The sequence below is a fragment of the Neolamprologus brichardi genome, chromosome 14 (genome assembly GCF_056152115.1).
Source record: "Neolamprologus brichardi isolate AB-2024 chromosome 14, ASM5615211v1, whole genome shotgun sequence".
Classification (NCBI taxonomy): Eukaryota; Metazoa; Chordata; class Actinopteri; order Cichliformes; family Cichlidae; genus Neolamprologus; species Neolamprologus brichardi.
Genome location: NC_142117.1, coordinates 35242154 through 35269257, shown reverse-complemented (window position 1 = coordinate 35269257; position 27104 = coordinate 35242154). Strand labels below are relative to the sequence as shown.

The following is a 27104-nucleotide window of genomic DNA, read 5'->3' as shown; positions in this document are numbered from 1 at the left end:
GAGCTGCGAGCACGAACATGATGCTTGTCTTTGTATTCTGATTACATTTATTATAAACCTGAAATACTGATAATATTTATTTGTAATGAGCAGTTGTGGCTCAGGAGCTAGAGGGCATTTCATGCTACGTTAAAAGTCACAGGTTCAATTTCTTCAATTGTCTTTGGGCAATTTTGTGTGTGTGCAGTGAGTACAAAGCTTTTTATGGCAGAGAATAAAGAGAAGTGTGAATGGGGAAAGGTGGCTTGGCTTAAAGTGAGAGTAGAAAAGTGTTAAATATTAAGTATTAGTCTGTTTCATGCATTTATGGAAGAAACGAGCTAGAAATCAGGCTGATGGAAAGCTATTCACAATCAGTCTGAACATCATCAGTGTCAGAGACACACAGACATGTACAATCCTTTACATAACATGTGAATATTTAACCAGTTATACCCAAAATATTCAACCGAAGAAAACACGAAGGTTTAGAAAACCTGTAGACATCTTGAAAGTCGCCTTTTAAAGCACTTTTAAAAAGATTAAGGAGGGCAGTTTTTTATAAATATGAGTGTGAGGCCGCCTTAACAATACCACAATTTATAACGGGGTTATAGCTGATTTACAACAAAAGATCCACGAGCGTGAAAGCTCGAGGCGTTCAGACATCCTGCACAGGCAGCTGGGTTTATTCTGCTTCTTAACGAGGACAAATTTCTGCACGAAAGGCCAAAACAGTGCTGAATACAGATCCACAGGTATTAACGGCGCACAAGTCTTTGTGCAAGCATTAAAAACCTTAAAAGGAAACGACAGTTCAGATCGTTTCCCTACACTGAGCATCGTGATTTCCTTTTTTAAGATGTGTCTTTGTGCTTATTTGTAGTGAAGCTGGTCAGAAATGTTCTGAAAACCAGAAATATCTTTTTTTAAATCTGCAGCCTGAATTTAATTCAATTGAATTTAATCGTTTGAATAAAAAACGATTGCTAAATTAACCCTTTTCTGTGACTGTTTTGAATCTGTATGTTAAAAACTGCATCATGTTCCACAGTGACGGGTCCTCTGTCCGAGCCACAGATAGCCTACATCTGCAGGGAGATGCTACAGGTAATCACATTCTTTTAAATTTACTGTTTCCTGTTTCCTAAAAACACAGTTTGTTCCTCTTTAGTGCTGACGTGCATTTACTAAATAAAAATATTAAGTAGTCATACCTGTAAATACTTGTGTTTACTGGGTTTTCTGACCATCTCCCAGCAGCCTCGTATTTTCTGTTTCTCTGAGGAAAATATATGCATCGTCTGGTACGGGACACAGCTTAGCTTGTATATGCCTGAAGCTGGCAAACCTGGCAACCCACAACATGTGTCATGGGCTGAGTCGTGTGACCCAGTGTTTGAGTTTTATGTATTTTTGTATCCATTTTTGATCTAGTTAATTTCTAGGTGGCTATTTAGTCCTTTATTTCTTAGTTGTTTCTGTCATCTCCCCCTGTACTCAGTCTCCCTGATTCGTGCGTCTACCTGTCATGTTTCATGTCTGTGTGGTTATGTTAAGTTCATGTCATGATTTATCTTCATGTGTCTGGGTTTCCTGTTTTATTTTGAAAGAGTCTGGTGTTCTCTGTTCACTGCATTTAGTTTACTCTCCCCTGTAATTATGTTTCATTCTAGTCAGCTGTGTCCTCATGTGTCTCCACTTCCCCTGATCACCTCATGTGTGTATTTAGTCCTCAGTCTTGCTGTGTTCAGTGTTGCGTCGTCTGCGTTCTCACCTCCATGTTTTTGTGGTCAGTCTTTGCAGTGATCATCATAGTCTCTGAGTCTTCTTAGTTTGTCACAGTATTCGTTTTCCCAGTTTAGTTATCGTCTAGTTTAGTCACGCTATCCCTGCTTTGTTTGTACACTTTGTCTTCAGCCATAATAAAGGCTCGCTTTCTGTTAAGATCACTCCCGTCTACTCACTTGTGTACGCACCTGGGTCCATCACACACACCACCGCACGGCCTGTCTCCGCAGACCGTGACACATGCATAGAGAGCTTCTCCTGTTTTAATGGCAGGAGAAAGCTGAAAAAGTCCAGGCTGAGTTTGAACTGCTGCGAGGCATCGTGTTATTGTGTAAAGGTCATCGGCCAGCAGCAGTTAAGCTGATTAAAGAATTAAAGAGTTGTTTGGAAAGGAAAAAAAGGGTAGTTCCACTACTTGGATGTCCATCTAACTGTCGCAGCTAAGAAGACGAGCTGAATGAAGCCTTGTGTAAAAACAGAACAAATTAAAATAAATGATGGGAAGTCGAGCGATGTCCCAGCCGACGTGGATTACGCATTGACGTCATTTGTTCAGTCAGACCCGGTCGCGGTATGACTGCAAAAACTGCATCGCAAACGTAGAGATGCTGTCAGTCACACCAAATACAGGAAGCAAATAACTGTCAACTAATCGGGTTGTGGAATGACTGTGAGTCGACCACCACATGACATCCAACCCACATACACGCAGCAGTATGACCTCTGTTCTCACTGAGACATCAGCTGTTCAGGCCTCCCTCACAGCAACTTTTATTTTCACGAGTTTCTTGTTGTTCTAAATGTTGAGAAGAGACATCAAAATGTTTGCTGGCATCGGGTAAATTATGCAGATATCCACAGTTTTCACGCTTGTGGGGCCTTTGAATCATATGTTAAAGCACAAACGATGCCTCTGTGCAACCGTTGCGAGGTAGACAACGAGCTACAAAATAATTGATATAAAACAAACCGTCCCCTAAACCAGACAAACGTCACAGGTGTGTGAAATGAGTGCACAGGCTGTCTCCAAAGTGCAACAGTGAAAAAGGAAACTACACTTCAGTAACTTCAGTCCTACTGTACACAGTGTGTCACCGGTCTTTTTACGCAGCAGTGGTTTCGTGATGGTTAAACTAGAGCATTTAGAGGAATTTTTAATCCCGTCAGAGTCTATCAAGTGTAAATGTTATCAGGTTAAATTAAAGGCTTTTATTTTGTTGTGTGTGTGTGTGTGCAGGGCCTGGAGTACCTGCATGCAGAGAGGAAAATCCACAGAGATATTAAGGTGAGCGAAATGTGATGTGAGATTTTTATTCTTTGTTTTTTGTTCCCCCCCATGTTGTTATTTTGTGGGAGAGCACGTTAGAGCTCAGCAGATGAAGCTTGCAGACTGGAAAAACTGGGTCAGTGCGGTGACAGAGAAGAAGATGTAAACAAGGCCAACGTTGTCCTTAAGATTTGGGTTCATGGTAGTCCTAAAAATATATTATTATTTTAATCGTAGCAGCTCAGTGATGTAATTTGAAAGAAAGTTCTTCGTGTTAAAAAACAAACAAACAAAAGTTAGGAACTATAAACTGCATTAGTCAGAACAGACGCTATAAAAATACATTCTTAAATGAAGCTGAATGAATCTTGTGCGTGTTTTTTTTATTTCCATCCTGTGTGGGTTCAGTTAAAGATCACTGAGTGGGTAAAGAAGACTTTTTTTAAATATATAGAAGAAGATGTTTTATCTCGCCCTCTTTTCCTTTCAGGGTGCCAACATCCTCCTCAACGATCAGGGCGAGGTCAAGTTGGGTAGGTGGAAGTTTGCACTGTCTGCTTTGCACTGTACCGGCACGGTTAGCATGACTCATTCACCGCAAAAAGAGACGTTCTCACAACGACGTCTCCCCTGTCGTGTTTGCTGAAGAACCAAATCATGAATTAGATCTCTGAATTTCCACCTGATTTGCTGAAAGCACAAACGTGTCAGAGATTGCGCTCGTAGTTTTTGAAGCGTTTCGCAGCAACTCTGAAATAAATAAACTTGGCGAGTCTCGTTTTAGTCGCTGAAATATATGAACACGTGTTTAATTTGTGGTTATTTTGGCGTTTATTGATTTGATTGACTGTCATTGACTGTCCTCTGTTGTGCAGCTGATTTTGGGATCTCAGCTCAGATCACGGCCACGCTCGCTCGCAGGATGTCCTTCATCGGGACGCCGTATTGGTAAGATCAAAACTCTCGTTGTTCAGCTTTTATCCCTTTCCACTACAAAACTGATCATTTAGACCACCCACCACTTTATTAGGTACACTTTTCTAGACCTGGGTCAGAGCTGCCTTAGTCCTAACAGAGTGCTGCAAACATTCCTGAGAGTTTAATCACATAGTATCATAGCATCGCACAGTTGCAGGTTGGTTGGCTGCACGTCCATGATGATCGGGTGACTCATGAGTACAGTGACCTAATATGTCATGTTCGAAAAACCAGTTTACCATCAGAAGTCGGTACACTGTTATCGTTAAGATAGTCAGGTAGACTGTGGTGTTTAAACGATGCTTAGACGCTACTAAGACGTCCACAGCATGAGCAGCAGCACCCTGGCAGGATGGGTCCCGACCATCTGAAGTTTACAACAGAAACTGAGACTCATCAGTTCAGGCGACGTTTTTCTGATCTTCTGATGTTCAGTTTTGGTGAGCCAGTGTGAACTGTAGCTAACAACAGGAAATTCACACCTGGTGGTTGTGGTCTTCTGCTGCAGCCTATCTGCTTCTGCGTATCTTAGTTATACTTTTGTCTTCCTTCATCTCGAAGCAGCCTGCCCATTCTCTTCTGACTTCTGGCATTTTTACCCAGAGAGCTGATGCCACTGGAAATGCTCTCATTTTTAGACCCTTCCTCTGTAAGCTCTGCAGATAGTTGTGCAGGAAAATCCCTGAAAATCGTCCGTTTGTGAAACACTCAGAGCAGCCCGTGTGGTACAAGCAGCTGTGGCACATCCAGAGGTCCACCACGGACCGGTATATGTCCAACAATATTTTCACGGTGTCACATGAAAATATATAAGGTGTTGCAGATAAATACAACAAAATAAAACCAGTTCCGGTACCAAAAAAAAGAAGATTTATTCATAACACATGGGAACAGACCCTGGGAAACCGAGTTAACGATAAAAAATAACGATAAAAACCCTGAAAACCAGACATTTCACACCCGAGCCTCAACTCTCGCAGCCCGGTACCAGACGACTCCGTCCGTGGCCCAAAGGTTCGGGACCACTGACTTAAATCACCTTGAACTTCAACAGGTCGTGTTAATCGTGTCTACGTGCCTCAGTGCACTGAGTTGGCAAGTTGGACAGCGTGGAGTGCTACGACTTTAACCAGAGCTATTAAGCTCCATTTATAACCTGTATGAGTACAACAGCACAGGTATTTGTTATTACATGATCTACAAACATCATCAAGGACAGCTTCCATCCTGGTGCATCAGCACAAAGACCCACAGACTCAAGAATAGTTTCTTCACAAAAGCCCAAAACACCCTGAACTCACACATGCACTGACAACACAGCTCCACCCCCCAACCCAAGGTCTTCCCTCTATACACAGACTCACAACTACCACCACCACTGTGCAAAACTTAATTTACATGCAATAACCCAGACTGTAAATATTTAACACAATTTTTTCTTCACAATTTCTATATTTGTACATTTTCATGTTCATATGTGTATAGTGCTGCAGAACTTTGCACCTCACCCCCTTTCTTTTCCCACATGTCTGCACTGAGTAGGAGATGCTCTGTATGTCATTGTGCATGTGTATAATGACAATAAAAGGCATTCTATTCTGTTCTATTCTATTCTAATTAGTGCTGAGTAACAGGCTGATAAAGTACCACAGTTTCATTTGCTAACACTAAAGCACAAACCTCTTGGATGGTCTGTACGACACATCAAGTTATGTTATTATTCAGGTCACTGCATTAGAAAAGCAACAGCACAAACATGGCGACGAGATCCGGTTCAGTGACCAATTAGGTGAGGTGAAGCCTGGCCAACTGTGATTGGCTACAGGTGACTCATTTGGGACACCTGCCAAGCAGCCAAGGAGCCTGTAAAGCAAAATGCAGAAGGTTTCTGTCTGCGGAGGCACAGCTTTTTGTCCCGGGTTGTGAACATGTTCGTCTATGAGGACCGGCTCGCTTCTGGAACCAGCCTTCAGTGGCCGTCAGAGGAACTGCATGGCCGTGCACACGCTTCATTTCTCAGCCGCTGCTCAGGTCCGATCGAGAATTTAACCGGTGACGATTAATTGTTAATTGATTTACTGATTTTCGAGCTAGTCTCGCTGCGGCGTTTCCGCTCCTCTCTGCTTTCCGACCGCTCTGAGCTCTCGGTCTAACGTTCCATTAAAAGGCGCTACAGCTTGTGGCTGGCCACACTGAGTCACTGCACAGCGTACGGCATATATCGCTGACATTTCTTCATGCTGCTTTAGCCAAGAATCTTTTATACCGTTTGCCCTTTATAACGCCGCAGTGTTCTTGGATGATTTAATGTTGTTTTTATGCCGTGTGGGTGTTCTGACCTCGTGGTAATGGCAGTTACTAATTACATAGGCAACTTCTAACAACCGCAAACACCCACCTGTGTACCCATGTGGTTCACTCGACCCCCACGTCAAACGTCTGGAGCCGCAAGACACTTCACTAATTATTTTGGTAGATATTCTCATTAAGTGTGCAGTGTAAGCCTGACACAGTGACAGTCTGTCTGTATCACCGTCCCGCCTTCTTCCCGCTCTTTGTTTTGTATTTGTGTTAAAAACTCTTGCTGCTGTATCCCTCCTGTCCTCAGGATGGCCCCAGAGGTCGCAGCTGTGGAGATTAAAGGCGGGTACAATGAACTTTGTGACATCTGGTCTGTGGGCATCACAGCCATCGAGCTCGCAGAGCTGCAGCCTCCGATGTTTGATGTCCACCCACTGAGGTAAACGCACACCGAAAGACACGACTCACATGCCCGAGCACGTGTACACTGCTGTACCCACACACAGACACACTATGAGGCCTTGCAGCCTCCATCTTTAATTTATTTAACCACATCAAGGATGTTTCCTGTTGCTAGCATAACAATATTTCAGGTCAGTGCTGGAGATGTTTATATTTCACACAGGAAGTCCCTTTCCTGACTCCCTGATCTGTGAGCAGAATAGGAATTTGAGACGTTATTCCGATTATTCCATCACGGGTCCGACTGATTCTGCTGACTCTGTCTTTTATTTAATTTAATTAAACTAACCTCGTTTTTCACCTGATGCACACGTTTGTATGTAAAGGTCAGTTCATGCAAATTCTGCTCTTCTGCACTTACAGCTGAGGCCTTAAAACGTTGCCGTCATCTCGCCTGCTTAACCAGATCTTTGAAGAGACGCTTCTGCAGAGGCAATATTTTTTCCATTTGCTATCGACAGCGTTAGATATCTGATCTTATTTCATCCTGAAGGCTGAACCCTCGTTCTGCTGGCAAACTTAAGTTACCGGCATCGCTTCAGCCTGACTTTGAGAGAATATTTCTAACAGGGAAAAGTTGTGAAGTCACCAGAAGTCTCTGAATTTCAAACCTTCTGATCCTGCAAGCACCGAGGTTATCATAGTGTACTAAAGCCACGTGTAAAAGACCTTTAGCAGACGTCCACATCGATAACTCAAATTAAAACAAAAGCTAGAGTTTTAAAAAGAAATCAAACCACAATATTACTGAAAATAAACTCGAATTAAATTAAAATATAGAAATAATGTCCTCAGTTTTGGTCACATTTAACAGCCCAGCCTGACGAGGCTTCGGTGTTTGCTGAGACTTAAATGTCACCGAGAGTCTGCTGCCGTGTTTCTTCTTCTTCTGAACTTCTCAGATTTCACCTTTGTGTTATTATAATGTGTGTTGTGTATTTTACAAATACACAACACACATTATAATAAGAAAAAGATTTAAACTAGCAACAAAAACTAACACAACAAAGTGAAACTAACTGAAACTAAACTATATTCATTAAAAAAATTCAAAACTAAATGGAAATAAATATTGATCACGCTCATTAGACGGAGAGGAAATCCTTCACTATGAGCTGCTTCTGAACCTCAGACTCAGTAGAGCTCACAGAAACAGTCCAACACTGCAGTAAAAGACTCGGTGTATGTTTAATGTCACGTTTTGAAACAGACGCCTTCACATGTTTCTCATTGTTCCTAAAGATTAAGGCCAAATATCTCTTGTCATTGTGGGTAAGAAACAGTTTTCAGAGAACAATTTAATCGGTGAGAACTTCACCAGAAGCAATATTGTTGCAGGCTTTAAAAAAAGAAGAAGAGGAGGCTGTCTGCATGTCTGCTGCAGGCTCCTGCAAAGCAGAGGAAGCTGAAAAAGTCCAAGTTGAAAGGAAGTCGCTGGTGTTAAAGATAAAGGCATGGTGCTTTTTTTTTTTGTTAAGGCGAGTGAGAGATGTGAAGTCATCGAGTCGAATCACTAGACCGGTTCACGTCTCATCATCGTGGGTTTGTAGTCGTATCATCGCGCAGTCGTATCAGTCGCATCTTACAGGTTTCTCACAGAGCTCGCCGCTTACCTGCAGGCAGAGCGTATCGAAAAATATTCCATAAAAGACGCACCGAGGATTTCACGCATTGAGCTGTTATCTTGTTGCAATCGCACGTGTGTGCAATAAAAATGCTCTGCAGGTCTTTCTCAAGATGTCTGGAAACATGCGTGCACGTGACACGTCGCCACTCACCTCAAATGTTTCCTCTCGGTACATCGGCATGCATGTGGACACACAGCCGAGCGTGCTGCGTGCGCATGCTGACATTCATAGAAAACATCGAGTGTTTCCACCACCCACATGTACCTGGTTACTCACACACCCTCAGCTGACTCAAACAAACACACCATAAGTCATTCTGTGCGTTTTAATGCTGCGCTCTGTTTCCTCCTGTAGAGTGCTGTTTCTCATGTCCAAGAGCGGCTACCAGCCTCCTAAACTGAAGGACAAGTCAAAATGGTAACTAAAAGCCTGCAGCACTACTGAAACATTATATGTAATCAGCTCGTCAGCATCAGGTGCTGCCTTGGATCGTTGTATGCTAAACATTATATTAACATTATAAATATTGCGTGTGCAGCGAGTGTTGTATTTTCTTGACCTCGCACATGTCTCCCGTCTTCAGGTCATCCAATTTTTACAACTTTGTGAAGGCCATGCTGGTGAGGAACCCCAAGAAGAGACCGAGCGCCACCAAGATGCTCACAGTCAGTAGCGCTCACTCTCGCGTGATTGTCTTTGGGTTCATTTTGGGTTATTTCTGCATCAGGCTGATCACACGATGTCTACGGCGCCTTAAAAAGTCTCAAAACATACAATGTGTTGTGGAAGATGCCACAACACACTAGCTTTACACCCTTTACACATGCAAATGAGCCCCTCCCTCTTGATTTTTCCATCACACAACCATGATTACTTCCTGTGTCATACGTGGTTAGACCTGGTGCAGGTTTCAAACCATAAAAAATCGCCTGCTTTCTCATTTTTTTCTGCTAGCCTGATGTCTGTCTCTCTGCTCTCTGCAGCACACCTTTCTGACCCATCAGTGCCTGAACCAGGAGCTGACCCTGGACCTGCTGGAGAAGTACCGACACCCTGAGAAACTGAAGAGCTGCCTGGTCACAGACGATGAAGAGATGGAGGTCAGACTGATGGAGCTCTCTGTCTGTGTGGCGGTCTCTGCCTCGGATGTTTTGGGGTTAATCGTATGTTTTGCTGTGATTTAAGGTGATTGTTCCTGGATCGTTAAGGAGAATCCAGTCCATCAACAAACACAACAGAGCGGGAAGAACCAACTCTGACATAAGCTGTAAGAAAACAAATATATTTCACTTTGAAATGTTTTATTTTATCGTTTGTTCCCAAGTATTCCCTTCCAGGTATCATTTCCTCTTTGGTAAACAAAGAAACACATGTGCACATTTACAACTCACAAGAAGTACATTGCTGGGTACGTTATACTGTGCATAGAAAAGCAAGAGCAGTCCAAGACTCAGCACCTCCACCAAGGCTGAAAATCCCCCCCACACTGCATTAACTGTGTCTCTGGATCCAGATTAGGTTTAAATTTCCCTGAGAATTTAAAAATGAGATGCCTGGATTCTTCCTGTTCTTATCATTCTGTGTCTTTATGAAGATATGACACCATATGTCCATTTTCCACAAATCTCAAAAGAGTCAAGAATCCTTCCAAAAGTGTCATCATGCAGATTTGGATCAAAACTCCTCTAAGTTGGACCTCTGATAAAAAGTTCCCACAGATCCTGAAACACATCTTTGGCCGACGTGTGAATGTTTGTGCTTCTCATAGTTTAATTTTCTTGGCCTTTGCCTTGTTAGCTGTGGCCACAGAGTGTTTCACTGATCCTCTGTCTCAGTCCTGTTGCTTCATGATGTTTAAGTTTCTTTGTAGGGAAAAAAATTCTTGTGTTTTTTGTTTTTGCCCAGTGAATCAGATCTACACTCAGAGACCCACGAAGACCGACTCACCGACTGTAACTGTGAGTTTATATTAGAGGGCACACGTGCATTATATGTAGGGCTGCTCGATTATGGCAAAAATGATAATCACGATTATTTTCACTGAAATTGAGATCTCGATTATTTGACGATATTTATTTAACAATAACAATGTATTGAATAGGCAAGGCAAGTTTATTTGTATAGCACAATTCAACAACAAGGTGATTCAAAGTGCTTTACAGAGACATTAGAAACAAAAACAAATAAAAAGCATGATTTAAAATTGATTAAAACAAGCAAACAAACTAACTAATTAACAAACAAACAAAACAGTATATAAAATCAAAACAGATAAAATCAGTAGTTAAAATGTAAGTTTTGAAATTTAAGCTTAAGTGCGGATTTGGTGCTTTATTCAAATGCAGCTGAGAACAATGACTTTAAAGATTGTCAAAAATAATATAAAATAGTGTGTAAATACTGATAACAGTGCAAATGTTTGCAATATAAAAAATAAATGAAAAATGTAAACATCTATGTTTAGTGAACTTTGCAGTGTTGCTCTGTGGTGCAGCTACGACACTGTAGCAAAGTTTACACACTGTGTCTACTTGATCCACGTCTGACTCCACGAACCCATAATGTTTCCACACCACTGAAGTTTTTTTTTACCTCTCTTTTCCAAATAACTTCTGCTTAGCTTTCCGAGCTTCCCTCGGGTCCTCTTAATCAGCAGTCCCCAACCCCCGGGCCTCGGGCCGGTACCGGTCCGTGAGTCGTTTGGTATCGGGCCGCGAGAGTTGAGGCTCAGGTGTGAAATGTATAGTTTTCAGGGTTTTTATCAGTTTTCAGCGTTATTTTGTTTTCGTTTTTATCGTTTACTCGGTTTTCCTGGGTCTTTTCACGTGTGTTATGAATAAATTTTCTTTTTTTCGGTACTGGTACTAGTTTTATTTTGTTGTATTTATCCGCGACACCTTAAAGGCCGGTCCGTGAAAATATTGTCGGGCATAAACCGGTCCGTGGCGCAAAAAAGGTTGGGGACCGCTGCTCACACGTGTTCGAAATGCAGAGAGGTGCGCTCGATTTGCCACACGGAGCAGCGCGAGAGTAAAGCACGAGGGAGGGGCTAATAATCGGCTCAGTCATTTTTAATGATCGTTAAAAGCCCGGATCGTAATCGTGATTAAAATTCGATTAATTGAGCAGCCCTAATTATATGTGCTGAATATGCATGCATACAAGTTCTACATCCATGTGTACATTGTTAAAAACATACTTTATATGTATTTATATAAAGATCTTTCAGTTACAAGGAGAACTGATCATTTACACCTGGAGAAGAGGCAGAATGTTGATCATATAATCTGTGAACTGAACATGTTTCCCATTTTAGCTCCTGGTTTTTGCACATCTGGACATTTGCACACTTTCTAATCTGGTTTTGGTTTGTTTTTTGTTGTTACAGTTAAGACCATCGATGGGATTGAGTGACAGCAGCAAGAGCCCACCAGGGTATGCAGATCGCACATCAGTCCCACAGTCACATTAAAGCCAGTATGTTATTCAAATGTTGCACCTGTCTGCTCTTTTCCTGTTGCAGGGACCAGGACTCAGAATCAGACGACGACTATGATGATGTGGACATGTAAGAGACATCACACAGTTTCCTAAGTGAGAAAGAACAGACTGTTGTTTGTCTGCGTTTCCACTGCAGAGAAGACTGCAAAGAGCTTTTTACATTAGTCTGAGGTAGAGACAGATGGACGTCAGTGGACAGATTATTGTCTGTGTGACGGCCGGTACAAACAGTCGTATCTTCCTCCAGGTCATGTGGGAAAAATTTGACTTTCGGCCGTTCGTCACCCAGTGTAGGTTTGCAGGACTTCCACAAGTTTGCTGTGGTTGTCTTCTCTCACTTTAACCAATTAGCACCAATAATCTCAGTACGTACTTCTATATATCTCAAAAACAACCATATTTCAGCGGAGGTGGACCGAAAAGCCGTGTTTGTCTCTGTATGCAGTAATCAGTGATTTCAGTGAATTGCACTGACGCTGTCTCTGTTTGTCTGTCCTCAGCCCGACGATACAGCCTCCTGGGTAAGCAGTAAACACACGCATATTAATCTGAAGTTTATTCCCATCATTAACGCAGCAGACTGAACCGACTCTCTCTCTGCCGACAGGTTCATAATGCCGCCTGATGAAACGCCGCCTCCTCTTCCTCCAAAGGTGATTATTAAGGCTTGCTGTTCGTTGTTTATTTAACATGTGATTTCTGCTAAAGAGTTATTTTGTTTATTTATTCTTACATGTTAGAATAAATACTAGGTCGAAATGCTGATTATTAATACCAGCCTTTTATCTTTTCAAAATTAAAGCCATTACATAGTTTTTATTTTGTAAATTTTATCTTAGGAGGAAATTTAAAAGCCTGACAGATAGACAGCGCTGTGTGGAGATGTTTGCAGTCAGAGTTTTGTTTCACGACTCAGTTCTCGGTTCTCTTTGGACCTCTAGCACAGTTGTAAGTTATTTAGTGGTCTGTTGAACTTGCTCTGAGGCGCTCTCTGGCTTTTCTGTGTCTTTGTCTAAACGCAGAGTGATATTTTAAAGTGGATCTATTATACTTGTCCTTTTTCTGTCTAAACACATTGTTACAGGCTGCTTTAAACATTCTGTTTCAGACAGTTTTTTCTATTCTTGGCTCTGTTTGATGTCACAGAATGTCCTTGACATGATCATATTGGGCACAGACTGCAACCACCTACCCTTCAAATCATCTGTTTGCGAGCAGCAGCCAATCAAAAGAAAGTTATCTTAAAGGGGGAGGGCCTAAAGCAGCTTGTTTCTGACAGAGGCTGAACTGACGCTGCACCAAGTGTCAGATAAATAAGGATTATTTTGATCATGCAAAGCTACTTTAAGCTTTGGAAGCTGGCATAAGAGATCTCCCTTTAAAATATTATGATTCAAAGATGAAAACTGCAGAAAACGCTCATCAGTCATTTTAACAAAAGTCTTTTGTGCCTGATTTTTTTTCATTTTTTTTTTGTGCAGCCCAAACAACGAACGAGCTCAGAGGAAAGCATGGCGGCAGAAGACGATCGAACAAGAAAGCTGACCTCTCTGTGCGCCCCCACCCCGCTCATAAGGACGTCCAGCGGGACGCACGTGCGGCCCACACCACAACCGCGAACTACACGACACTCAGGTGAGCGTCAAATGTGCTGCAGTGTTTCTGCACAAGTCACCTGCTCAGCCAACTGAGCTGCGGCAGCAAGATGTTAATATCGAAGCATATTTTATATGACGTGCAAATTATCAGTCCATTTTCTTATTATTCTGTGTGTGTGTGTTCCAGACCCTGCATCCTTACCTCTCCAGTTTAATGAGCCCCCACCTGACCTCCTTCCTCCTGAACTTCCCCCTAAAGGCATACGCAGACGGCAGCCAACAACAAAGGTAAGGCGAGGGGAAGATGACATTTCTTTTGCGTTTTCAAACAGTGTATCATTGTGCCCGTCCACTTCTTAGAATAACTGTGTCCAGATCAGAACAAACGACCCTTTTTGAGGAAGCAGAGATAAAGTTCAGTGACAGCCTGGCAGACGATGATTTTTCTGACAGTCGTGGAGGAAACTGAGCCGCACATCTTCCCATTTCCCTATCCCCAGTTATCCACGTCTTCTCTGCTGCCTCGCAGTGTGACTGCATCCTGACACAGTTATCGTCATCATCATCATATTTTTCTTTCCGTTTGCAGGATCATCCTGAGTGTGCCAGCCCCGTCCTGAAGAAACCTCCTGTGAGTTTCTCCTCCCTGCACATCAGCTCTTTGCTGAGCGTCTCAGATTTTTGATGTTTTAAGTTTATGTTTCAAGCGAAGCGATGAACGGCAGAAATTCATCGGTGGAATTTTAATCTTGCAATTTTATAGACGAGTGTTAAAAATCAAAGGGGACCTTTTATGTGTTTCCTTAGTTCCTGTCATATATACATACGTGTTACTTTGGCAGATGTTTCTATTAAATATGTCCCTGTGAGGCAAACGCTCAGGTTTCAGACTGCTTTAAACACTCAGATTCAGATAGGTCTCGCTGGTGCTGCTCTGTATGACATCAGAGACACACAAAAGGTATTCGAGTCTTCTGTTTAACTAAATGCAGCCAATCAGAAATCCGAATAAAGACACAGGAACTCTTCAGCTGAAGGGGATGCCACCTCCTTGTGGCTTGAATGGTTAGGCACACTTGGGACACCATATTGTGAGAATGCAGTGATGTGTGCAGCAACCCACCCAGCCCTTTCGGTTCTTTGCCTTTTATTGTTTATTTCTCACAGTTTAAGGCAAAGTGAGAAAAGGAGAGGCAGAAAGCAGGGAGGTCACTCAGCAAGCCTGAATATTTTTTTGAAATCAGCATCGATTTTCATTTCAAAACGGTGCAGAACTCCTGAGTCTAAAAGGCTGCATCAAAGCCACCAGGATATGCTAAATAAGGGTTATTTTGAGCTGTGAATCATGCAAAGCGACTCTAGAGAAAGCCTAAGAATAAAATACAAATAAGCAAAAATATGCCCTGTTAAAAGAATTTAATAAAAAATAATATATGAAACAAATAGCAAGCATGGAAAATAAAACTGTTCAAAATGTGTGCAAGTAACACGTCATCACATCCATGTAGAGTCCACATAAACTATAGTTTACTTTAGAGATGAAATGTTTAAGGCTTCTACATAGAGTAATAACATTTAAAGGTGAAGTAAAACTCATTTGGGTCTTATTCCACAGTTACTTTTGCTTTCCTTCTCTAAATGTCACTCCTCTGTGATCCTGTGACCTTTAACGCTGAAGGAGTAACCATTCGGTGGGCGTGTTGTAGGTGTTTGTTTTGTAAGATTCTTTCAGTGGTTTGAAATCATGTCTACTGCAGAGAGAACAGCGTGAATAATTGAATGCCTTTCCCTCCCTCGCTCTCTTTTTCTGCAGGTCTACTTTAAAAAGATCTTTCACGGCTGTCCTCTTAAAATAAACTGCTCCACCACCTGGGAGAACCCCACCTCTAAAGGTTGTATGACAGAAAGACGAGCTCAGAAAATTCTCCACTTTGCCACCTTATCAAACTTCTGTCTGACCTGCCTGTGCTTGCTGTCCCTCCCTCAGACCAGCATCTGATCCTGGGGGCAGAGGAAGGGATCTACACCCTGAACCTCAACGGCTCCGAGGCCACGATGGAGCTGGTAAGTCATTTATCTACTTTAACAAAGTTTTCAAAAAAGGCAAAAAGACTCAAGTGACCCTAAAAAAGACTGTTGGGTTTGGTTTAGTTGCTATTGTCGTTTCAGCCTGATTGTCCTCCTTGAGTAGTCATGCAGAGGCCTGCGCTACAGAGCAGGCTTTGGGGCTCAGCAGGTTAACCTCAGGGCTTTATGAGGTTTTATCTATAGTGGTTCCCTTCTTACTCGGGTAATTCCCCACCGTAACTTGTGCTGCATACCTGACCAGTGCAGGAGATTAACAGGTATAAAATGTACCAGCCAGTTCCTTGGTAATCAGTGTCTGGTGGATCAGTGCAAAGATAGTAAAAGGTCTAAGTCAAAGGAACTTGCAACGAAAAGCGTCTGGAACTGAAGAAGCTTCTCGGATGAGAGGTGAAACGTCTTCAAGCAACTTAAAAAAGTACAGACGCTTTTCTTTGCAAGCTCCTTTGACTACGATGACCTGGATGACTGAGAGCCTTCACAGACATAAAAGGTCTATGGTTTTAAAAGCTTTCCTTCCCAAACAAGCTCCATATTGTCATGAACCGAAGTTCAGTACACAAGCTGGACCCAGAAGCAGAGACAGCACGCACAGGAGTACAAAAAATAAACTTTATTTCAACTAAAGGTGTCCCGGAAGGGTCAAAGGAAAACACGCGAGAAACTAGACAAACCAAGGGACCGGGGGATGAGTTACGCAGGAACGCCGTAATCGGGACTGTGGGAAGCTGCAACAGAAAGAGGAAGAGAGTTACTGGGGAGCGGGGAAATAGCAGCATATGTGGGGGAGAGTATGAGTCTTACAGTCAAAGCGGGGCCGTGGGAGCCGGAGGGAGGGGTGAGGGTCCGCGGGGGAGCTCCAGGAAAGTAGAGGTGATTGGTACCGGAGGCGATCCAAACTCCAGACGGGCAGGTGGACAGGCAGGTGGCTCAAAAACACGCCGAGCTGTTACCTGAGCGCAAAGGAAAAGATTAGCGTTTGTTCAGGTAAATGAGGGTTTTCACAACCGCCTTCCTGTGGGTGTACGTTACCGCTGTGAGACAACTAACGGACTGGCGTGGAGCAGCTGGCTGGGCTGGATCAAATAGTCCACCTGATAATCGCCTGAGATCCCATCAGCTCCTCGGACACCGGGCCGCGGACCATGACAAATATAGATTCTTAATAACTTTATTCTTTGCGCTTTTGCTTTCTGGCTTTGAATTTTCAGTTTAAGTTCTCTTGTTGTGAACATTAATAATAAACTCCCAGCCTTCAAAGTATTCAGATACAGCGTCTGTGACTAAAGAAGGACAAATATTGCTGAATGGGCAAAAAGTAGAACCTTGTTTAAATCACTGCATCATGTGTGTGCGTGTGTTACCATTATTATCCTCATTAATGTGGTATTTCAGTTAGTTCCTTCCTTCTGCATTGAGTTAAACAAATCCCACTTTATCAAAAAGGCTTTTCCGTAAGTGGCCTGAATATAAAAAAAGCTGACAAGCTATTACATAAATAAATGAATGAATGAATGAATGGTTCTTCTTTCTCTTCCAGTTGTATCCGGGGAAGTGTACCTGGGTGTACACCAGTAACAACGTCCTCATGTCTGTATCAGGTAAAGCAGATCCTCATTTAGCTGGTTGTCTGTAATAAGACTCACACTTGTTGCTGGAAGTGGACCTCATTGCTCATCATTGCAAGATTTTCAGGGCCGAGCACAATAATCTGTTTTATCTGAATTTAGAAGCAGAAAGTTAGCGGCCATCCAGGTCTTTATGTCTTTAAGACATTCCTGCAGTTTAACCTAATTGGTGTGTTATCTGGCTTCATGGATAGTTAAAGCTGGGTGTCATCTGCATAGCAGTGTAAATGTATGCTATGCCTTCTAATGATACTGCCTAAAGGAAGCATGTATAATGTGAAAAGAACTGGTCCTAGCAAGGAACCCTGTGGAACTCCATAATTTAGTCTATTAGATAGAGATGATACAAACCGTGCTCTAATCACTGTGAACTCTTAAAATAAACCAATTCAATCTGTTAGCTGTTTTTCAACTACTCTTTCAATAATTCTGAGATAAAAAGGAAGGTTTGTGATTGGCCTGTGATTCCCTAAGAGAGCTGGGTCAAGTGATGGCTTTTTAAGTAACGTTTTAACTACCACCAGCTTGAAGGCCTGCGTACATAGCTGATTAATAGAGATAGGTTTATCATATTTGAGATTGAAGCATTAATTAATGGTAGGACTTCTTGGAGGAGTCTTGTAGGAATGGGATCTAAAAGATGAGGATGAATGACTCCTCAGCTGTGGGTCTCCAGCTGTATGTGTGCACAGCAGAGTGCAGTCAAGGCTTTATGCTTCAGTCACACAGGCCTAGAGACCAGTTTGTAACGGCTCTGGGGATTACCAGTCACTAGGAAAAAATGCATATTCCTCCACTGCTTGGCCAGTGGTGGCTGGAGCGTGCTGGCAGTTGCTAGAGTGCTACACCAAAACATCCTTAGTTGGTAACAGCTTGCTACTGTCACCTGCAGTATGCATGGAAGATGCCAACCTGTCTGCAAACACTTGCTAACTGTTCACCCAGTGCAGGGGTGGGCAATTCCAGGCCCTGAGGGCCGGTGTCCTGCAGGTTTTAGATCTCACCTGGGTCAACACACCTGAATCACATGATAGTTCATTACCAGGCCTTTGGAGAACTTCAGGACATGTTGAGGAGCTAATTTAGCCATTTAAATCAGCTGTGTTGGTTCAAGGACACATCTAAAACCTGCAGGACACCGGCCCTCGAGGCCTGGAGTTGCCCACCCCTGACCCAGTGGTTGTTAAACTTGAGAAAAACTGCAAAGCAAACATTTGTTTTCAATACATTTTGAAAAGTATTTGAGATGTCAGCCATGTTTAACATGAATATCTGATATTGTAACAGCATACGTGTCAGAAAATAAGGAAAAGGTGTAATGGGTCCACTTTAAAGAACACATTAGGAAGCTGCTGGTAGACCCACGGACATGCCTTAATTAAATAGGTCAAAGGACCTTTGATTACATTAAAATCAAATGTTTCCATTAATTGTTTTTACCTTCTTTCTTTGCCTCTTTGTTCAGTGTTATTGGAACTGCTTTGGTCTGTTTAGTTAAACATGTCCAGTCTAAAACTGTTAAAATCTGAATTAAAATAAGAATTTTTTATTCTTTTTTCTTCACCGACTGTCTTGTCAGACTCAATTTTATCTCTTTCTTTTTTAATTTGACACTTTTACCTGATTCTTTGTCCCTTTGATGTCTCATGTAAACATTTAACATGATTGTTGGTAAAAGTTACCAGACAAATAAGTGAGCATTGCTGTGACTTTGTGCATTTAGTGGATTTGATCTCAGGTCTGGTGATGTCGGAGTCTGTAAACAGTTTGCAGATCGGTTCGTGAACTGTGTCTGATTTTGCGTTTGCAGGTAAATCGTCGCAGCTTCACTCCCACATGCTGAAGGAGCTGCACGAACAGGCGCGCAAAGACCAGAGGATGAGCGCCTTACCAACTCACAGACTGTTGCCTAGGTAACAACCACACGAAGTTTCTCTGCAGTTAATTTTCAGTCGTGATTGAAAGATCCGCTCGTCCCATTTAAACGCTGATTTTCTGCATTTTTGTGTTTAGAAAATGTGCGGTGACGTCTAAAATACCCGACACCAAAGGCTGCAGGACCTGCTCAGTCGGTGAGAACAGATTCTGTTCAGGCGTAGTTCGATACTTGGTTTTGTGTCAGAGTTTCTATTTCACTTCTCTACATCCCCTAAAGGGGAAACACCACAGGGGAAGAGTGTAAAACATGAAACTACAGCAGCTAAATGATTAAATTAGAGAAATCGTGATAGGTTTTCTTAAAGTCTGTCTAAATGTAAAACTGGAAAATGCTGCTGATGTGAAGATTTTAGTCTTAAAACTTCTTTTAAAGCTCTTTTCAGTAGAATTCTTTACATCAAACCTCTGCAGGTGATTACTTTAGTTTTACTAAGTTTTTTAACATTTTCAGTTTGGAAATGAGTTGTTATCTCATTAGAAATGCTAATCTGAACTCTTCGGTCACTGTGTTAGGTAGGCCTGTTCAACTTCTGATTCATGAAACTATCTATTCATTGCATTCATTGCATTGAAGCATGTAGACATGGTCAAGAAAACCAGCTGAAGTTCAAACTGAGCGTCACAAGGGGGAAGAAAGGTGGTTTAAGTGACTTTAAAGGCGGCGTGGTTGCTGGTGACAGACGGATTGGTCTGAGTGGTTCAGAAACTGCCGATCTGCTGGGATTTTCCCACACAGCCATCTCTAAAGTTCACAGAGTACAGTCCAAAACAATAGAAGATATGTTGGCAGCAGTTCTATGGGAGAAAATGCCACGTTGATGCCCGAGATCAGAGGAGAATGATCATACTTGTGACAGTCAGGGCATGCAGGAGAGCATCTCTGAAGCAGCAGAAGACCACACCGTTGCTAATCCTGTCAGCTAAGAACAGGAAACTGAGGCTCAAATTCACACAGGACATGTTGCGTGACCTGATAAGTTTTGTTTTTTGCTAAAATAATCGGACTCGGTGTTACCGACGTGAAAGCGTGCATCCATCTTGTCTTGTATAAACAGTTCAGGGTGGAAGTGTAACGGTGTGGGTATCGTCTTGGTGTACTTTGGGCGTCTACATGAGTGTTGTTGTTGACCATAATCCTAAAACTGACCAGTGCATGAGATTAAAACGTGTTTTCCCTGTAATGTCTCATCTTAACTGTTTGACGAGGTTTAAAATATTGATAATAAAAATAAAGGATGCAGATTCCTGTGCGTGTTTATGGTGATCAGTTCTGAGTGAAAACCGGCTGATCTGTTTCTGCCTCTCGCAGCAGGGAACATGCAGCGAGGCTGTGCCTTCCTGTGCTGTGCTTTGGAGTCCAGTGTGGTGCTGCTGCAGTGGTACGAGCCCATGCACAAGTTCATGCTGATTAAGGTACGTGTGTCAAATGTGAATTACTATTCTGTCCTTTCTGTTTTCACTTCTCAGAAGAGCAAAATCAGTGACAGAAACTTGACTTTTACAGCGTTGGCATCCAGCACAAAGTTAAACAAGCCTGCTACTGCATTATACTTCTTTCCCCATCATGCATAGATTCTATTGGTGCTGAAATTTTAATGCTCGATGCACAAATTGTAAGTATTAGGACCCTTAAACACCTCCTGATGTAGCTTCTAGTTGGTTTTATTTGATTTATTTATTGTCTCCAGTTATGTTCAGTTAGTGTAACATGCACAGGATGTAAAGAAGCATTTTAGTATGAAATAATTCAAGCAGTGCCACAGAAAAGTAGGTTTCAGCCACATAAATTCCCCGAACCTGCAGTGAATAAACTGTAAACCTGCTGAGATGGGAAAACCCGTTAACGCCGAAATCTATTGACACGACGAAAACACAAGAAAGATTATGTGATGATCTGAGATGTACCTGAAATGGTGCCACAGTCGTGCCGCTTTTATTAAACGTGTTTCTGTTTTGATTTTATGTTTTTTAGTGGGCTGTTAACATTGACAGCAGCTTATAAAATGACTGCCGGCGGTCACACAAAGCTTTTTTATTGTCTCCATTAAATTTACGAGTTAGAGCTGAGGCCTCTAACCATAAAACTGTTATGGTTTGGAGAACAGACCCAGGTGTCCTCGGTTGCTCCTTCTGTGTGGCTGAAAGCCTGCAGGTTATAAGTCCTCGAACAAAACACCGTAACGATCTGCTTTGTTAGCCGCTCCTTCAGCCGAGAAGCGAACAGACGTTAAACTCCTGATTTTCTCTTTCATGCTTGTAGCATTTCGACTTCCCTCTGCCCAGCCCTCTGCGGGTGTTTGAGATGGTGGTGGTGCCCCAGCAGGAGTACCCGATGGTGTGTATCGGTGTTTCTCGAGGCTCCAGCCCCAACCATCCGGTCTATGTAGAATACATTAACCTCAACTCCAACACGTCCTGGTTCACCAACACGGGTCTGGGTAAGCTGACGCCTCGTTATCAGAAACACATCAGTGTTTATCGTGAAGTCGTGCTGCTGTTGTTGTTGTTGTTGTTGTTTTTGTTGTTGTTGTTAATGGTGGAGGTGTTTGCGTGCTCTTACAGAGAGACCATGTCCAGAAGTAGTCCAAGTAAACCAGCTGGACAATAACTCGCTGCTCGTCCTCTTGGAAAGTAAGTATCACACTAAACTTTGTTGTCTTCAGAAAGAGGCCTGCGTTTGTTGAATTTGAACTCCACACTTTAAAACTTCATTCTTACAGTTCTGACTGCTGCCATGTGGGTGTTTATTAACCTCCGATCATGGCCCAAGAGTTGGCAGTTCGCCTTGTAATCGGAAGGTTGCCGGTTCGAGCCCCGGCTCGGACAGTCTCGGTCGTTGTGTCCTTGGGCAAGACACTTCACCCGTTGCCTACTGGTGGTGGTCAGAGGGCCCGGTGGCAGCCTCGCCTCTGTCAGGGCGGCTGTGGCTACAATGTAGCTGCCATCACCAGTGTGTGAATGTGTGGATGACTGGATGTGTAAAGCGCTTTGGGATCCTTAGGGACTAGTAAAGCGCTACACAAATACAGGCCATTTACCATTATTAAACCAGCACGATCAAAGTTACTGTCCCTGTGTGTAGTGCACTTGTAATCTTGTCGGGTTTGAAATGTTTACTTGAGTCGGGCACCATCACTGTGACTGTTCCCTGTATTCAAAGTGACTTCGATGCATCAAGATGCCAATGAAAGGGCAAATAACCAGCAAACAGTCTGTGATTGGTTTGTGATTGAATGGGATCAGGTTGGCATTTAAATCACATCTGTAATATGGAATATATAACTGTAATAAAGCAGCAAAAATCTGTTGTAAATCAGATACAGAAACTCTTAACTGCAGAATGATGAAGGCTCTCTGCAACCTTCATTTCAAATGGGATTATAACCAGATACAGCACGTTGAATAAAGATGCTCCCATCTGTGCAAACCGACACAGCTGGATTGCAACTTGTTCATTTTGTTAAAGCGACCAACATGGCAGATAATTCGCCTTTGGAGCCAGTTTTGAGTGGTTGTCTTTCATATTAACCTGTCCGCTCTCTTAAGGAGAGCACTGCTATAATGATGTTATGGTGCCGTGTTGATTCTGACATACTGAAAATTTATTTGTCTTAAAAGCTCAGATACAAAGAAACTTTGAGCCTTTCTGAGATACTTTCAGTCTGACTAACCTGACAACAGCTCCAGATATGTATTATGTTGCCTAAGGACTATTTTAACTCCTCGTTATGATTTGAGCACCATAATGCTGTCTGCCTTCATGTTTCCACAGAGATATTCTAACACAAACACTGCCCCTCTCTCCTCTACAGGGTCGGTACAAATAGTTGGTCTTGATGGGGAGTTTAAGAGCGGCAGAACGCAGCACTCTGAGACCATCTTCTCTCAAGATGTTGAATCTATAGGTGAGAGGAAGGAGTGAGAGCCTGGTTATGGTGAATATCGGAGACGCTGAAGGCTCAGCACTGACTCTTGTTTGTCTGTACAGTGTATTTTGATGACACGCTGTTGGCAGTGTGGCGTCACGGCTGGTTGAGGAGAGGAAAAGGTTTCACGGAAATGCTGGAGGAAATCACGGACCACAAGAAGATCCACAGACTCGTGCAGTCCGACAGGTACAGCATGTCCTCGCTTTGAATTTTCTGTGGATAAAAAAACCTGCAGTCTAGACTGTATATAAAGGATGGATGCACCCTAAAGGCACAGCTCAGGGCAGACTGGATTCTACACTGACTCACAGGCGCCATCATGTGGTACAAATGAGCATAACAAGAAAGTTCTGCCTGGGCCTATTTTAACTGAACTTCAGTTGACGTGTGCGTACATGGATGTTTTGGAGTTCAAGTCCCATCCTGTTGATTTAATTTGCTTTCATTCAGTTTGAAAGGTTTTAAAGTATTATAAACACAGTTACCTACAATAAGTACTTTATAAATTAAAGCATGCATTCTGCTTATTGGCCAGCAGGCGGTGAGTCTGAGTGTGTTGAAGCTGCTGCTAATTTAATTTGTGACCTCAGTAAACACTTTCCTGATGTTTATCTTCTCAAATGGTAGTTTCAGGTCTTATTTAACCCTTTAAAACCGGTCAGAGCAGCACGCTCTGTTTTGCGTAACTATTTTTAAATCCCGGTAGCACTGCAACCACGTGAGCTAGCGCAATAATTTTTTTTGCATATGAAACCGGAGGAGTTGTACTTACATCTTATGCCATCAGCTTGTCCTAGGTCACAGTTTCCTTCCACATATAGCTTTGCAAAAACTGCATAAAAAGAGCTTTCAGCAACAAATACATAATATTCCAGAAACACGCTTTGCCGATCCGATCAGCTGTTCAAAACACTTCCTACGTCCATCAGCACGAACTATCGCATGACCTGCCCGAAACCGGAAGTGACGTCATTTTCGCGGAAATGTAGTTTTTTTACCATCAAGGCCTCATGAGCCTATACTGGTGTTTTTAAAAGTTATGTTTGACTTTATGACTTTCTGTGTGGTTTCTGGGATGCTTAGGACTCATATTGCACTGCTGGAAATAGTTTATTTTGATGCATATGCTGCTTTTTTGCAAATTTGCACTATAATATTTATTTTCGTTTTTCCTGCAGTATATAAAAATTAGTGTATTTCAAAAATAAAACTATGAAGACACTCAAAATAAATTTCCTGTAGTGGGAAACTATTTTGTGCAACTTTTTTGTATTTACAGTTTTGAGGGATAAGCCTCTTAAATTTCTCTAACTAGAAATATATGTTAAAAAAACAAAAACGATTTTGTAGTTTATTGCACTTTTTTGCAATTTATGTAATTACTATGCACTTAATGCAGACATATTATTAAAATTTAGGCTGTAATGGTTGTATTGATGTATAGCAACTTGAAATGCTCCCAAAAATGGCTCTACAGCATGTAAAAATATAATATAAGCTCTGGCGGACTTGGTTCTATGGTAGGTCTTAAAGGGTTAATAGAACTTTTTGTGCTGATCAGTGTTTGACACGTGACCTTTTCGCTGCAGGATGGTCCTTTTAGAAACGCATCAGAGCGAGGACCCGTCGGGGCTTTCCAACCTCTACGTCCTGGAGATCGCCGAGAACTATGTCATGCTGGCCTGACTCTCCCACGCCCTGCTTCTACTGGGACTTAATACAAGAGAGAAAAGACACATTGGGCTTCGACATTTGGATCTGTCATCGTTAAGTTCGATGCGTATAGACGCCTCACTGCCCCAGTATTTTAATTTCTAACCAAAGGAGAGGTAATCTGTCAGAAACAGGTGATGCCATGATGCTGAAAGTTCATTCTGACCTAAGAAGAGTTCTGTGTTGTAGCCTTTATCCCTCAACCTCGGGGAGTTTGCTCTTATTTATGCCATTTTCAACTTTGGTTTGTGCGATCCAGAACAAACCAGAGCATCCAGACAGCTGAGAAAACCCTGAAGGAAGGAAGGACCTCCTCTAACACTAAAGAGGAGGGGGCCATCCTTTGTTCTGCCACAGTATTGTTGATCAGAGCAGCAGCAGCTGCCTGAGGGGACTGACACACGTGGCCTCCTGAAGACGCCACATACAAGCTGAAAGCACTGCTGCTGCTCGCGCTGTGTGTTTAGTGACTTGAGCCTGTATGTCACACTTTTTACTGCCGTTAACGTGTAATAAAATGAGTTAACACAACATGGAAAGCTTTGTTGATTTTGGAGGTGGGTGTTGGGGCGGATGTGTTGACGGAGGGCGACGGCATCTTTAACTGCAGTGATTTCTGTTCTGTGTATCACCGTCATTTGTGCCTGTGATTCTAAGGCAGAATCGTGGGTTTGTTTCAGCACTGACGGGACGCTTTTGCTTTATTTCCAGCATCTTTTGCTACCTTTTCTCTCAGTTTATGGTAGAAACGTCTGGAAAGTAATGCAGTTAGGCTCCCAGGCATTTGATATTGCTTTCAAATAATTATCCCTCCATCTACTTCCTTAACCTCTTATCTATCGAGGTGCCTCAGGGGGCCGAAGCCTATCCCAGCTATCATAGGGTGAGAGGTGAGCGTACAATCTGAACATTTCTCATCCTGTTCCTGCTGAGTCGGCACACACATATGCACATCCACATGTTTCTTCTGGAGAACATTTTTCTGGGCTTACTGACTGCAGCAGGAGTCTTCACATAAACACGGGGAAGCTGTGGATGCATCAGCGTAATTTATCCTCTAAGAAAATTCCCTTTTATCACCCTCGTAAGTCTCTTAAGCCACGTTGTATTTCTGCAAGGACACAATATCCCCGGATGCCTCCAAACTTTTAAAACACAATCTTATATGAACATACGGCATAAAACACTCAAAGCATATGAGTAAATATAAGCTGTTAATGAAGAAGTACTCTACTACACTGCTCATGGCTTCAGATCGTTTAGGGAGCCTCCTGTGCACACAGAGCCAGAGGAGGAGGTGCTGACTGAGAGCACAAATCCATGGTGCTCAGGCAAGATAACGTTTTAGTTTGAATTCATAATTCTGATTCAGAATTTAGGAGTTATAAACTCGCCGAGTGATGTTACGGCAGTTTTCCTTCATAATTCCTCACATTCTTTCGTGTTTTTATCGGAGGGAACAAATACATCCTCTACATGCTGAGATGTCTCCGGTGTCCCTGCTTCATGTGGAATATTTCAAAGCCCTACAGCCGTAAATTATTTCAATTTGTTCCTCGCTGCCTTATGAAGAAGCTCAAGCCATTAGTGCCGGCACAGATTATATTTATTTTTCAGAAATCTATCAAACTGAGTCCAGTTAAGCGTGGATGGAGAACACAGTGGTGTTGGTAATGAATTTATATTTATAGATTTGCAGCAAACACACTGTCGCTTCTATTAGCATCTTCATTTCAGGCCGCTGAATTTGCGCATAACAAATCCTTCGTTTTAATTAATTTATTCTGATCGGTAATTTTCTTTGTAATTTCAGCAGCTCGGTATGAGCAGCGACAGCGTCAGGTTTCGGCACTTCTAATGAAGCCTCTCTGCTGGCACTAATCTTTTCCTAAAAAGACGCCGGAGTTATTCTCTGCTGAATTTAAAGGCGCTTCAGAAAAAAGGTCCTTTATTCACTGAGGAGGGAGCGTCACACGTCACCGTCAAACATTTGGCTCATTCCAGGAAAACACTTAAGATACTTGATCACAGCCAGTGTTGGGAAGGTTACTTTTAAAATGTATTCCATTACAGAATACAGAATACATGCCCCAAAATGTATTCTGTAACGTATTCCGTTACGTTACTCAATGAGAGTAACGTATTCTAAATACTTTGGATTACTTAATATATTATCATGCTGTTTACAGCTACATGAATGTACTATTGCTGTGATTTATCACTGTTACTGAAGGTCCGCGGCTCCGAACCGTAGTAAAGGGACCTCTGACTAACACGGTGGGTTGTGTCGGGCTCGTAGCCGAAAA

General features: G+C 42.4%; 1 protein-coding gene across 1 annotated transcript in view; it reads left to right on the top strand.

Annotated features, from left to right (window-relative positions):
- Window positions 1-25329, top strand: part of map4k1 (mitogen-activated protein kinase kinase kinase kinase 1) — a 45714-nt gene extending 20385 nt beyond the window's left edge. The window contains exons 5-32 of the mRNA XM_087851234.1: window positions 1034-1089; window positions 3008-3055; window positions 3528-3570; window positions 3913-3985; window positions 6624-6755; window positions 8761-8823; window positions 8990-9071; window positions 9390-9506; window positions 9592-9673; window positions 10312-10364; window positions 11795-11841; window positions 11930-11974; window positions 12408-12428; window positions 12515-12560; window positions 13389-13542; window positions 13693-13793; window positions 14095-14136; window positions 15319-15397; window positions 15493-15569; window positions 17131-17191; window positions 19029-19131; window positions 19232-19290; window positions 20466-20569; window positions 21417-21594; window positions 21719-21787; window positions 22969-23061; window positions 23145-23271; window positions 24675-25329. Coding sequence (XP_087707360.1) covers window positions 1034-1089; window positions 3008-3055; window positions 3528-3570; window positions 3913-3985; window positions 6624-6755; window positions 8761-8823; window positions 8990-9071; window positions 9390-9506; window positions 9592-9673; window positions 10312-10364; window positions 11795-11841; window positions 11930-11974; window positions 12408-12428; window positions 12515-12560; window positions 13389-13542; window positions 13693-13793; window positions 14095-14136; window positions 15319-15397; window positions 15493-15569; window positions 17131-17191; window positions 19029-19131; window positions 19232-19290; window positions 20466-20569; window positions 21417-21594; window positions 21719-21787; window positions 22969-23061; window positions 23145-23271; window positions 24675-24771 — 2252 coding nt within the window. The 3' untranslated portion in view covers window positions 24772-25329. The remainder of the gene's footprint in view (window positions 1-1033; window positions 1090-3007; window positions 3056-3527; window positions 3571-3912; window positions 3986-6623; window positions 6756-8760; window positions 8824-8989; window positions 9072-9389; window positions 9507-9591; window positions 9674-10311; window positions 10365-11794; window positions 11842-11929; window positions 11975-12407; window positions 12429-12514; window positions 12561-13388; window positions 13543-13692; window positions 13794-14094; window positions 14137-15318; window positions 15398-15492; window positions 15570-17130; window positions 17192-19028; window positions 19132-19231; window positions 19291-20465; window positions 20570-21416; window positions 21595-21718; window positions 21788-22968; window positions 23062-23144; window positions 23272-24674) is intronic.
- The last annotated feature ends 1775 nt before the right edge of the window (window positions 25330-27104 follow it).